Source organism: Triticum aestivum, chromosome 3B (genome assembly GCF_018294505.1).
Source record: "Triticum aestivum cultivar Chinese Spring chromosome 3B, IWGSC CS RefSeq v2.1, whole genome shotgun sequence".
NCBI classification, from domain to species: domain Eukaryota; kingdom Viridiplantae; phylum Streptophyta; class Magnoliopsida; order Poales; family Poaceae; genus Triticum; species Triticum aestivum.
This window is the reverse complement of record NC_057801.1, coordinates 476,366,092-476,380,079: the sequence shown is the minus strand read 5'-3', so window position 1 is coordinate 476,380,079 and position 13,988 is coordinate 476,366,092. Positions and strand designations below refer to the sequence as shown.

Sequence of the window (13,988 nt, the reverse complement as noted above, 5' to 3'; positions counted from 1 at the left end):
ACCTTAAAACACATACGATACGAAACATTGAGTTTGATCCCTAGAAGTTTCAGGTTACAACTACACTCCTAACGATCAAATCAATGTTGGTTCTCCCATTGCCCACTTTACCTTACAAGTTCTTGGATTTCTGAGTTGAAATTGCATGTAGCAGTATCATATTTGATAGTAGAAAGAAACTATAGGCCTGATCGAGCAACTTGTTCCTTCAATTAAGGCGACAAATCGCTTGCAAAAAATAAAGACAAGGAGCAAAGTTAATAACAATGATTAGTATGGGGAACCCTGATCTTAGAACTTGAATCCCATTGAACGCTGCTATCAATCTAGAAGTGCATTGCTATTGTTAATTGGTCTATCACTTATAAGTTTTATTTTGGAAATTTATTTATAGCAATTCGGTATTTTACAATTGAAATAAATCCGAAGTTTGATCGTGCAACTAATATCTTCAGCTAAGGCACAAAATTGATAACAATGATTATTTTAGTTCGGGGTCAGCATTAGCATTTTTATGACGAGCCCTAGTCTTGGAACTTGAGCCCCGCCGAACACAATTAGTGAATCACTAATGTTGATGGGTTTGTAAATTAGAGATTACCTTTTAAAAGATTTTTAAAAGGGCATTTGTAGATCATAGCCTATTTGAGTGAATCAATTTGAAGGGGGAAGGGAGGTGTAGATTTAAGGGGGTTTTTTGGAAGATTTATCTAAATGACAAATTTAAATTTGAGTTTGTTTTGTAAAAAAATACCAATTAAAGAGTTGTGTTTCTTCAAACACGTGATTCAATAGTACGAAACAACTCACATTTAGGTCAGCCAACAAATCATACGATGCTACTAAAACTGCCACAATTGGTCATTACATGAATTTAGATGTTTATACGAGGATGCTCATAGTTACCCGTGGTACATCTGCTCCAAAACTCTAGCTACAACATAATTGCGCTGAAATGTAAATTTAAAAAATTCTTACCTCCGCCTAATACCTCTCCTACCGAAGTAGTGCCCAAACCTTTGAGTAAATTCACCCTTTACCCCAAAAAAAGATCCAATATTCGCCTCCAAAGTCGTGCTCAGCTTGCCCTTTCCGCAAGTGCTAGAAGGACCGATCGAGCGAGGCGCTTGATTCAGCTGAACCAAAGCTAAATCGACACAATAGTGTATACCACCATTACATGTCCGTGTGGCATGCCTCGTCAGCCCGATGGGTGGGCCCTTTGTGTCCATTGGGAGACAATTTGCTAAATGTGTTACATTATGACAATATTTTTTATAAGACAATGGTTAAAAACAAGTTTGATAAGAAGAGTGCATGTGGGATAATTTTTTTAATGGGTACTTACTGTCACAAACGTGATCGTTGGAAGTACAAAGTAGATTTTACTCAAAAGATTTTTATGCGTATTGTTGTTAATGTGCTGAATTGTCGCGCCATCACCTTTTTGAGGTTTTCCTTCATCTGCATTCTATCTCATGGATCTGTAAAAGATTTGCAAAATCTCCTCCAAACTGTCTTACACAAGATACATGTTGATCGGATTTAGGGATGGCACCCCCCGGGTTTGGGTATGGGAGGAGCCACCCCATACCCTTACCCGTCGCCCAAAACCTTACCCATCACCCGTACCCATACCCGTCGATGGGTACAATTTTTTCCCATACCCGTCACCCGTCAGGGTAAATGGGTACCTGCGGGTAAAATTACCAGATTTGCAACACATCAATTTAAGCCTTGCATAGTCATAAACAACAACTAATAATGATTTATAAACAACAACACATCATGACAACAACGCATACTCATAAACAACAACACATTCTCATGAACACACTTATTTGTAAACATATTTTTGCAAAAATACTCAATAGTCACACACAAAAATTAATATTTATCATGTCATATACACACATCTTGCATCTCTATGCAGAAATCAAGGGTAATGTGTACTAACTTACATGAATACATCACAAAACGTACATACAAATATAAATTGTCATTGAAATAAAATATGTCATACTTAATTATCATTATGTACACACACAAAATCGTAATCCCACATCATCTATATACATCATGTCTACGCAAAAATCAATGCTCATATACATGAATACAGCACATCATCTATGCACAGAAAATGTATTCACAGTGTAAGAGCAGTGCTCATAAAAATAGTCGGAACTCACATAGCCTTGCTCTTCTTGTACTTGATGGCGGCGGCAGATCAACCATTGATAAGCAGGCTAGGACGACGCTTCATGGACGTCTCGGACATAGCGCTGTGACGGTGATGCGCCTGCGACAGTGCTGGGCTTGGGCTGTAGGCGTGCCGTGCTCCTGGTCGTGGAGGTCGCTGAGCTGCATCTCCAATCCATGGTCCCCACCGACGCGCGAGCTATGGTGATTGCCCCTGGGTCCATGGCGTTGGCGTCCACCTCCGGAGGGCAGGAAAGTGGTGATGGCGCGAGGCGGCAAGTAGCTGGAATGGAGTCCGGAGGCGCTGGCAGTGGCAGGCGGCGGCGGGAAGATGAGATCGATCGGCTGGCTGCTATGACTACGAGCCTGCCACCAGCGACGCACGCCAATCACGCAGATATAGCCATATAAAGACAGGTATCACGTATAAGATTCTGGACAAACAGTTATTACGCTTGTTGAGACAACGGTGATTACGTGAATGATTTTGGCTCTTTCCGGTCCTAGGCTCATATGGCTTTGTGGGACAACTAGTGTGGTTCGGCGGACTAGCATGATTAGGTCTTTTTAGGGATGCGATTTTTTAAGTAATACATAAAGCCTCCTCAAAAAAAAATATAAAGCCTATTTGTAGATTATATGCGGATACATGGGTACACGGGTATGGGTTATACTAAACCATACCCGTACCCACTTTAACCCATACCCTTACCCTAATAGGGTTTCACCCGCCGGGTACGTGGGTAATAGGTATCCATTGCCATCCCTCGGATTGCCTCTTGTATTGTAAACAAATCATAATCCATGCTACAAATTAAGACATTGTAAATTAAATTTTCTAGGACATTAACATTTTTATTATTATTTACATTATCCTTTTGTCAAAATGAACATGCCCGGTAACCGCACATCATGTTCTAGTGATTAGAGTGACATGCAATTGTACCACTACTACCAAGCAAATCTTCACGCGGGGTCAACGGGTAGCAATTCTGAAGTTTGTCCGAAGTAATTGAAGACAAATTTGAAGTGAAAGGAGCACTGCTCTCAAGGAAAACTAATAAACTGCAGGCCAATAATTCCTCTCCACACAAACAAGGTCTGAGCTTGAGTCACAATGAAGTACAAACAAATTTGAATGAAACCCCAAGTTCTGTACATATGTGCGCATAATGTGATTATTACAACACTATAAGGAAAACATAACCTATCAAAGACGCTGTATATCTGAGGCCAAAAGAGAATGAAAGAATTGGTGTCCTTACAAAAAAAATACCAGGGCACAATAAGTCTCTCCAACCAGTGTGTTTCTATACTGTACACATCTCAACAGAAGTTTCTCAAACCGTATACATGTATGTCTATCCCTACCGGCGATTGGTTCGGAGCGACTTAAAATGTGCAGCAAAAGAATCATAGTCTGTTGGAAGCTTGGGGTGAACGTGAGCAGGACCAGCTGTTGGCGTGCTTACTTTCAGGGTCTCTGCTGAGGTCTCTGCGTTTCCCTCGTTTTCTGGAGAAGAACTTCCATCCGGTTCATCTTCTTGCCACCTGCCTCTAGCTGCGGGAGGTTCAATGCGCGCAGGATTTGGCGAAGATTGCTGTACTGAAACCCTGGAGTATGCAGGTGCTGCTTTTCTTTGTTCAGTACTCGAGTTGGAGAATGCTTTAGCAGGGCTTTTTGGCGTGCTTTCAGTTTCAACAGCATACTGCGCTCCAGCCCGGGCTCGGCCATCTCTCTTTGCATCGGGTGCTACCTCCCGGGTCCTCCGTGATTGTATCTGCTCTTTAGACAACTTTGTCTGGACAGACCGGCGTCGTTCCAATTCTTCTTCGCTCTCATCTGAATCAAAGAAAGTTCTGGCAGTTCTTGATCTACTTTCCCTGCGCACCCCACTCTCTTGAATGGAATTTTCCCTAACAGAAGTCTTGGCTGGGCTAGAAATTGGACTGCCAGATCGTTCAGATAACTTCCCTGTATCACCTGAATAGAAGTCATTCCTCGTCATGGATGATCTTGATTCCACAGGTTTGCCAACAGTATGTCTCCCATCGAGATGTTCACTGTGGTAATTTGCACCAAAAGAATTCTTGGTTGTGCGTGAACCTTTAGGAGTATCACCCATCTGTTCAGATGATGGGTCATTCTCTTTGAAATGCACTGATTCTTCAATGCTGGCAGGAGCTCCTTCTAAGGACTGTTTTCGCACCAAGTTATCCCCAGAAATTTTGTATTGTGGACCTTGCCTGAGTTTGTTTCTTAGTCCAGGAGTTAACCTTCCATAATTCAGGCCAAGATCACCGTCATCGCTGTCATCAGATGTTGCTGAAGTTGGCATGCGGAAGGGCGAGGGCCGATTCTCATTTGCTCCTGTTATCCCTGAGGATGTACCTTTCAATTTATGTGGTTCTGTTTCTTCTTCTGAAAGATCATAATCTCTGCTTTGCAGACGACCCAAGTTCCCCTGTGCCCCCGAATAGTCATATCTAGGTGAACCATCACTGTTTTGCTCCTTGCGGAATACATCAGAACCTGGTGGATTCTGGTATTGCTTGCTGGGCCTAGATTCATGATCTTCAATAACATCAGGAAAAGACTTTCCAGAATTCTTATTGAACATTTTGTTCTCCGAGTAATCAGATCCTCTTGAATGGGTCCTTAAGATATGCATGTTTGTACTTGTTTCCTCGTCAGAACTAACACCATCTGAATCAAAAGTAGGTGGGCTAGTATCATTCAGGAGAATATCCTCTTTGTTTGCTCCTAAATCATAAGATGGCTGCGTTTCTGTTCTTGAAAAGAGAGTTGAAGTGCTACGATCAACCGGAGATTCACTTCTAGGCTGCTGACTCCAATCTGCACTTGAGAATCCCTTGTGGTCCTGCACAGTTGGCAGCTCTTCAGTATGTTTTGAAGAGAAATGATCCAACAAGTTCTCTTCTTGAACATCATGGTCATATTCATCGAATAAAACAGCTGAAGAATCAGCTCCAGCTTTATCATTCTGGTTGTCCCAAGACGTACTGCTGCCACCGTGGGAAGCACTAAAATTACTATAGTGGTTATTCCTGCTCTCTTGATCAAAGCTAGTTTGCCTGCTTCCTATATCCTTGGTGTGGTGCCAATCAAATCCAGCATCTGGCAACCTTTCCTCATGCAAATCAAACGGGTGATCCTCAGGTCTTCTGATATTGCTTTCTTTCTCGGATGAATCATCAAAATATGGAGGCTCAGACGAATCATTAAAATATGGAGGCTCAGATGAATGAGCATGATGTGGTTCAGTTGGCATGTCATGATCAGTATGGCTTTCAGGAGCATACGAGTGGAGCTGAGAGGAGTAAGGAGTTGACATATTCTGGCTACTCGCACGGTTTGTTTCTGCTCTTTCTTCATCTTTTCTTGCATTACTTGAGATCATCCTTGGATCATTAATACCTGAACTCTGCTCATTAAAACTCTTACCATCCTTCATCAAACGTCCAGCTTGTTGCTTCCTGGGTGTATTGTCATTCATATAAGCAGTTGATTCATAAGCACCAGTATCTTGGTCTGCATAGAAGTTTCCACGGCTAGCAAGTTGGGCAGCAGCTCGGGCAGCAATGCTTGCCATCTCTGCAGAATCTGCTGCTGCCTGGGCTGCAGATGCTGCATCCTTGAATTCCACATTCCAATTGGAACCACTAACTGAAGACTTCCTTTCCCTAGGCCGGTTGATCTCTTCAGTCCTGGATACTGAGTCTGCAAAGATAAAATAAACTAGTAAGTAGGAAGAATACCAAAGCATTCAAAAGTGATGATATTAAAAAGAAGTACAACCTACAATCGTACCTGGAACTGTTGAGCCAAATTGGGAGTGAGGTCTAGAAACACTTGAACTCCCAGTATTAGAGTAGTTGTTAGATCCAGGAATATTTGCTGAGGAATAAGTAGTTGCACCATGTTGGAAGCTAGGAGGCACTGAAGCATCCGAACCCCTTCTATTTTCCTGTGTGGAAGCATTAGAGTTGGCAGTGCCATGTGGGTTTCTATTAGCTGGAGCTTCAGAAGATTCATAAGAAGGTCCTGCAGGCACACGAGAAGTGGCTGGTTGAACAGATGAATAGGGAGCTGCTGCAGGTTGAGGAGTTGGCACGCTAGAAGCAGATGACCCTGAAGTTGGAATGTTTCCTCCAGAATATGTTGATCCATACTACATGACAGACAATAGATCAGGTTAGAGCCAAAATACTCAACCTAAAAAATAATTCAGGTCTGTCAATTTACCATCCGATCTTCATTTTGCTTCTGCTCCTCAAATGCTTTTGGCTCCCATTTTATGTTATGCTCTGCCGCAATTGAGCTCAAGGTTTTGGTTTTAGTCTGTACATCCGGTGCTCCTGCTGAGAGCTTCTCGATTACCTGTATGCACAGTAATAATTGTTTTAAAATGTGTACAGCTGCAAAACCTTCGTCCAATTCAAAAACTGAAAAGCAGAAAAATACCAGATGGTTTACGCCACTGTCAGGTCGCACTTCAAGAGCTGATGTGGCAAATTCTTTCCCATACTTGCTTGTGAAATTCTTCCGAACATCTGCTAGTTCTGTGACATCTGAACATCTCATTGATGCAAATATAACACTCGCTATTGCCTCCTTCAGATCAATAGGGCAAGTCCTAGATTTCAGGCAAACAAACATGTAACTGTAAGTACAGAATATTCAGGGCAGAAATAGATATGTGCAATGAGAGCACAGCAGAAAATAGGACCAACATAAATGTCTATTCAATCAACAATAGTTTCAATTTGTTTTGGACTTGATGATTCATATTCCTGTGATATTTGTTAATGTTTTTAAGTTAACCAGAAAAGCGCACAAGTCCTCAATAACTATAACAGAATTATGCTGTAAATTGCTGATAAAGAAGCTCCATGCAAGTGCAACTTTCCTGAAGGGACTGATCTTTCATGTCAGTGGTGGCACTTGGCCTGAGAAACAGATTGTCAATATTTCGATTATTCAAGACTTGCAGTACCTTCTGAACTGAATAACAATTCAACATATGGGCTTGCAATGAAAAAAGAAAGGAGCATGTCACTCTTTATCCAGATTGGCTGCACCAGTGCACCGGGCAAGCCCCAGCGAACCACCAAAATTCAGCGATACCCTAAATTTTGGTCATCATTTGGATTGGTGCCATTATTTGGCATGGCCCAGGGATTTGGCAAGCTTTTATTCCAACCTTCAACAAAGTCATGGTCAGCGAGAACTGCCTCTTGTTGGGTTGGTGCAGTTATGGGGGTACAGTTTCACCCACCAGGGTCTAAATCCTGGTGCTCACGCTTACACACATGCACACTTGCACAGGGGTGTTCAATAGAAATTTAGTGAGAATTGGAACAAAGTTTTGTTGATGAATCATTCTTCCTATCTGTATGACTACCTGGTCAGCATCACCGAGCCAAATTTTGGCTCACCCGTGTTTAGTCCATTATTTTTCTGGCACCAAAAATCGTGGGTCATGGCCAATATTTGTTAGGGTAAACTGGGGTCATTCAAACACCCTTAGTTTTCAGGTTACCCTGGAAAGGACTCTACATGAATAATATGCAGCGGTTTTTATAAGCTCAGAAGAGTCCAGCTAAATCATGATGTGCCGTTAAGGAAAAAGATAAAAGGTAACTCATTACCCAAGAAACCATACCCTAGTTCGCTGATAATGGATAAAAGATAACTCCTACCCTATCAACTACGGAAATAGCCCAAAAATGAGATGCAAGTGATTGTCCTCAAACTATAAACTGTGTGTCTGCTTCTCTTAATGATAAGAAAACAATTTCAGACATCAGATAAAGACATGGACCAGTAAGTACTAGTTTACAGACAAGAAATATAAACTTGGCTTACTTCTGTGAATCAATAATGGACATGCGTGCCACTATAAGTTCGCAGTACACTTCAATCAAGTCATATGCTTGCATGAACTTCTCTTCCCTTATGACATGTTCAACCTGTGGGGGTGGATGACATAGGTCAGTAGTAGAAGAAAATGCCATACAAAACCACAGAATTTCGCGTGTCAAGCGATCAGACACAGTTGAGCACAGAAATTGGCAATAACATAATGTAACAGGGAAGATAGATCAACACAATGGACCAACTATTGGGCTAATGAACCCAAGAAAGGCATGTGGTGTGGAAGACCAATCACCTAAACGAAACTGCAGTGGCCATATTATTTCTATGCTCTCCAGATTATAGCCACTTCACCAATGTTCGAGTAGAAACGTCTAGAGTGGACTTTATTCCCGTAATCGAGTACTCCGTTCGTCCACACAATTACATCATCAATTGGACGAACTGTGCTAGTAGTACTAGGATGACATGAGCATGGTGGAGGGTGGGGGGAATCGAGGCGTACCCTGATGCGCGCGGTCTGGTCCTGGTTGCCGTCGAGCAGCTGCGCGACCTCGCGGCGCATCTGGCGCACCTGCACCTCCTTCTTGTTCCGCAGCAGCTTGATCCGCGCCATGGCCATCTTGAGGGCAATCTTGCTGAGACGCCAGAAAAACAAAAACAAAAGCAAAAGCAAGCGTTCAATCTCGCACCCCGCAGAAACCAGCGGAGAAGGAAGAAGCAGGAACCGGCGAGCAGAGACGATCTGGACTGACCACTTGTCGGGCTTGAAGCCCTTGCTGAGGACGCCCGACAGCTTCCCCTTGCTCCTGTGCATCTTCCCCGCGCGCGGCAGCACCACGCAACGCCCCGGCTAGATTCCAACGGGGTCGAATCGGATCGGCTCCGTCGGGAGGCGGCGGGGCTGCTTTAGAAGGGAGTATTATAGAAGATGCTTCCTCTCCGCGTTGGTGAGGTAGATTGGAAAGGGGGCTCACGCGGCGGATGCGTGTGCTACCGCCAAGGGGAAGGGGAAGGAAGGGGGAGGAGACTTTGTTGGTAGGAAACGGAACCGTTTTTTTGCGGGTGGGATTTCCGTGACGCGTGAGCGGCGCTTTCGCCCCGCCTTCTTCAACGCTTCCGTTTGTCGATTCGCGTCAGGGAGGGGATTGACCTGACCGCCGCGTGGAGGTGGGATTTCCGTTGGGTTTGGCGGGGATCTTAGGATGACAAGCACCTGGCGATTTACCATAAGCACTTGCCCATTTTTGTTCTTCCACTTCATTTGAACCAGCACATTTTTCTTCTTATACAAAGCCAAGCTGCAGCCTGCAGGTGTGGTCGGCCATTTTATGTTGATGGATGCTTGAATGAATAGATTATTCCTGAAAAGGGCTTTTTTTTTCTTTTTGGAAGAGACTACCCTCTCCCCCAGTCTGCACATTGGGATGCAGATTGCAGAGAGCCATAAATTTACTGAACAGGAAATTACCCATATGCATCAAGGTCAAGCACATCAACATCGGGAAAAAAAATACTACCTCCATTTCGAAATAATTGAACTTCTGGGTTTATTCTACGTCAAATTTGTTTAAGTTTGATCAAATATATAGAAAATTACAATAACAACTATAACACCAAATTGGTCTTGCGAGATTCTTCATGAAATATATTTTTATATCCAGTTTTTTAGAGTTGGTCAAACGTAAGCAAATTTGACTTGTGATAAACCTAGAATTTCGGTTATTTTAGAATGGAGGGAGTAACATAAAAGGACACAGGGAGATGGCTTTGCGACATTCATCTTCTACATTGTCAATCAAAATGCCCATCTCTCGGAACAAACCATCAATTCCCTTCACATACTAGCCTTGCAAATGTCATATTTCCCACCCGGTTCACAATGTTGAGAAAGCCATATGCCCATTCAAGACAAATGTTCGACACGCCTTGTCATCACGCATTCGCACGGTACCCGCATTCTAGGTCTAGGACTTCAAGTTCCTTTTAGAAGCAGTTTTCCTCTTCTTGCTGATGCACCATCACTAATTCCCATTGCACATGGAGATAGGGGCACGTTCGACCTTTGGATTTGTTATATTCAATTCGAGGCCACCGCCGATCATCCGAAGACCAAACAATCACACGAACACGACACCGAGATTTGTTAACGAGGTTCACTGATATGGCTACATCCCCGGGGCATGACTATGGGCGCTTTTCCCCATGACACCGCTACAATACCACACCCGGTCGCCCTGGACACCGACACATGCCGCCGACTTCCCATGCGTTCCGGTGCTATTATATTGGCATAGGTTACATCGTGTGTCTACCCTCGCTATATATGAGAGGCCTAGGATACAAGTGTCCTACTTGGACACAACTCCATATCCTATCTAAATAAAAGTACAACTACAAGTCCAACTGTAACCTAACTTGTACACTATATTCGACACAACTCTAACAAACTCTACCTTGACGAATATTCTCCACCACCTTGAATTCGTCCATGCGTCAAACTTCCACGTACATTGGACTTGAGCTTATCCCATGAGCACCGCTGCTACTCCAAAGACTCCATATGTCTCCACCTGCAACTTGTAGTCCCTTCTTTTCTTAACCACAGTCAACACTTGAGCAAAATTAAGTTGCTTGTTACAGTTGTGCTCCCAACTTCCAAAGTATCCGTCCAACGCCATCATACACTGATCACTGACCTGTGTGAAAGTGAACAACTCACATATCGGGTGTCACACATAAGAGTTACCTGAACTCAACATCATCGCTCCTTTCTTGACCGCCTGTCTGAAACTTGAAGGAATTTCACCATTGTTTGTAGTCACCCGAGTCAAATTCGCAGTTGTCTCACCACATATATGACCACCAGAGCCCTGGCCCGTCTCCATGCCCCGTGCGTGCCGCACGCCTCACCGCTATTACCGCGTCGAGCCTCCGTTGTCCCGATCGAGTCTCAAGGGTCGCGAACCCACACCACTCAACCCCCACTGCAGAGTACCACCGATCATCACCGACCGATGACGAGTTTCACGCTTCCATCAGACCACTGGGCTCCAGTCCGAACTGCATGTCACTCGCTTTTCCCCCTTGCTGAATAGGCTTCTATTCCCTGGATCCTTACACGTAGCCCCTCAATCCAGCTTCACCTTCAACATGACTCCATGGTAGATGATCAGTCCACCCTTGCGCCCCGTCGACTTCATGCTCCATGTGTACATCACCTTGAATCAACCCCGCGCCATAGTCTTGTTGAAGCCACACAAGCCCTCAGGACTGCACTACGTGTTTCCACGCCCAGAAGTCGGTCACCATCAGCACCACGCACCTATATCGTCGTCGCCGATCTCACCACCGTTTTTTGTACCAACCGACTTGTGTCAATCCGTCAGACTGACAAGTCTGACCCAGCCGAACTTCCCCCACTGCAACCATCTGCAACTCCTCACAGTCCTCATCGTCCCTCTGGCTTGACATCCCGCAACGCCTTCAAGCATCCCTGTTGTGCCAACAAATTTTCAACCTTGTCTGCATAACCCAAGGTTTTCAGTTCTGTCAAACTTTTCTACCTCAAACCTAGGTCCCGTTGGCTCCATGGTTCTTTGTACAGCTGACATGTGAAAAAATACCAAGCACTCTTTGCGTGATCCCCAAGTACACCAAGTATACTAGTTGCAAATCCAACAAGATAGCTTCTCGTCTTCACGTAGAGTAGCTCCCTTGCACAACTTCAAATGCTTTGCATGCCCAAGCCTTTGCCTTCCCGATGCCATGTAGAAAAAACTGCATTTTGGTGCTTCACGCCTAATACGCGGGGATCGCGTCTCCTCCGGGACTGGGTCCCTTTTTTTTCTCAAAACAAATCTGCCATGATGCCTTCCTTGCTATACGATGCGAGTTGTATGTTCGAGCACAACCTTCATGTCCCGCGCACGCTGCCTTCGCCCTGCCCGGCCCGAGCACGCCACATGGGCCTCGCACAGGGCTTGGCCAACCACGCGCTCCTTCAAGACCGCGTCCAAGCGTCGCGCTTCTGCAGGTGTTACGCCGCCGCCGCTCAAGCGGATCGATCCATCCGATCCGATTACGACCACAAGTCGACATTGTTGTTCGCTTGACTTCTTCCGATCGATCTCAACCGTGCCAACACGTATTGCCTTCACGATACCGATCTAAGATCAAGCTTTCCTCTTGATCAACAACCAGTAACCTCTCCGAAGAACCTAGCTCATGATACCACTTGTTAGAATACAAGTGTCCTGCTTGGACACGACTTCATATTCTATCTAAACACAGTACAACTACAAGTCCAACTGTAACCTATCTTGTATACTATATTCGACACAACTCTAACATGATTCATACTTGTTTGGTCCGGCACCTAAGAATGGATGCCTCTACATCTTGCCCTCGGACACACTAGTCGCACCATCCTCCTCTAGGGTGCCAGGATCTTCGGAGACGACTGTGACACCCCCGATTTAATCATACACTAATCATGCATGCAAACGTGTATGATCAAGATCAGGGACTCACGGGAAGATATCATCACACAACTCTAAAACATAAATAAGTCATACAAGCATCATAATACAAGTCAGGGGCCTCGAGGGCTCGAATACAAGTGCTCGATCATAGACGAGTCAGCAGAAGCAACAATATCTGAGTACAAACATAAGTAAACATGTTGCCATAAAATGGCTAGCACAAACTAGGATACAGATCGAAAGAGGCGCAGGCCTCCTGCCTGGGATCCTCCTAAACTACTCCTGGTCATCATCAGCGGCCTGCACGTAGTAGTAGCCTCCAGTGTAGTAGGAGTCGTCGTCGACGGTGGCGTCTGGCTCCTGGGCTCCAGCATCTGGTTGCGACAACCAGGAAGAAAGGAAAAGGGGAAAAGGAGGGAGCAAAGCAACCGTGAGTACTCATCCAAAGTACTCGCAAGCAAGGATCTGCACTACATATGCATGGGTATATGAGTAAAGAGGTGACACGTCTCCGTCGTATCTATAATTTTTGATTGTTCCATGCCAATATTATTCAACTTTTATATACTTTTAGCAACTCTTTATACTATTTTTTGGGACTAACATATTGATCCCAGTGCCCAGTGCCAGTTCCTGTCTGCTGCATGTTTTTTGTTTCGCAGAAACCCAATATCAAACGGAGTCCAAACGGGATAAAAATGGACGAAGATTTTTTTTGGAATATTTATGATTTTTGGGAAGTAAAATCAACGCGAAACAGTGTCCGGGGTGGCAACGAGACAGGGGGGCGCGCCCTCCCCCCTGGGCGCGGCCTAGGCTCTCGTGGGCCACCCATAAGGCGGTTGACGCTCTTCTTTTGGCGCATGAAAGCTAATTTTATGAGAAATATCTGGGCGAAAGATTCACCCCAATCGGAGTTACGGATCTCCGGATATTTAAGAAACGGTGAAGGGGTAGAATCTGAGAACGCAGAAACAGAGAGATAGATCCAATCTCAGAGGGGCTCTCGCCCCTCCCAAGCCATGGGAGCCAAGGACCAGAGGGGAAACCCTTCTCCCATCTAGGGAGGAGGTCAAGGAAGAAGAAGAAGAATGGGGGCCCTCTCCCCCTTGCTTCCGGTGGCGCCGGAGCGCTGCCGGGGGCCATCATCATCACCGTGATCTTCACCAACAACTTCACCGCCTTCATCACCAACTCTTCCTCCCTCTATGCAGCGGTGTAACCTCTCTCTTACCCGCTGTAATCTCTACTTAAACATGGTGCTCAACGCTATATATTATTCCCCAATGATGTATGACTATCTTATGATGTTTGAGTAGATCCGTTTTGTCCTATGGGTTAATTGATGATCGTGATTGGTTTGAGTTGCATGTTTTATTATTGGTGTTGTCCTATTGTGCTCTCCG

At 44.7% G+C, this 13,988-nt stretch overlaps 1 protein-coding gene across 1 annotated transcript; it reads right to left on the bottom strand.

The window, feature by feature from the left end:
• Positions 1 to 3,306: 3,306 nt before the first annotated feature.
• Positions 3,307 to 9,176, bottom strand: LOC123070459 (uncharacterized). The gene is made up of 7 exons (XM_044493688.1): positions 8,854 to 9,176; positions 8,604 to 8,736; positions 8,090 to 8,193; positions 6,686 to 6,857; positions 6,467 to 6,601; positions 6,032 to 6,392; positions 3,307 to 5,941 (listed from the first exon to the last, which is right to left on the bottom strand). The coding sequence occupies exons 1-7, from the start codon at positions 8,913 to 8,915 to the stop codon at positions 3,567 to 3,569; spliced, it is 3,342 nt and encodes a 1,113-aa protein (XP_044349623.1). The 5' UTR covers positions 8,916 to 9,176; the 3' UTR covers positions 3,307 to 3,566.
• Between the last annotated feature and the right edge of the window lie 4,812 nt (positions 9,177 to 13,988).

Excerpts from the sequence above, each read along its gene's own strand:
- LOC123070459 (XM_044493688.1), bottom strand. The coding sequence starts at position 8,915 with ATGCACAGGAGCAAGGGGAAGCTGTCGGGCGTCCTCAGCAAGGGCTTC. Across the intron at positions 8,194-8,603 it reads ACCAGACCGCGCGCATCAGG|GTTGAACATGTCATAAGGGA; the intron begins GTACGCCTCGAT and ends CCACCCCCACAG. Across the intron at positions 5,942-6,031 it reads ATTTGGCTCAACAGTTCCAG|ACTCAGTATCCAGGACTGAA; the intron begins GTACGATTGTAG and ends TTATCTTTGCAG.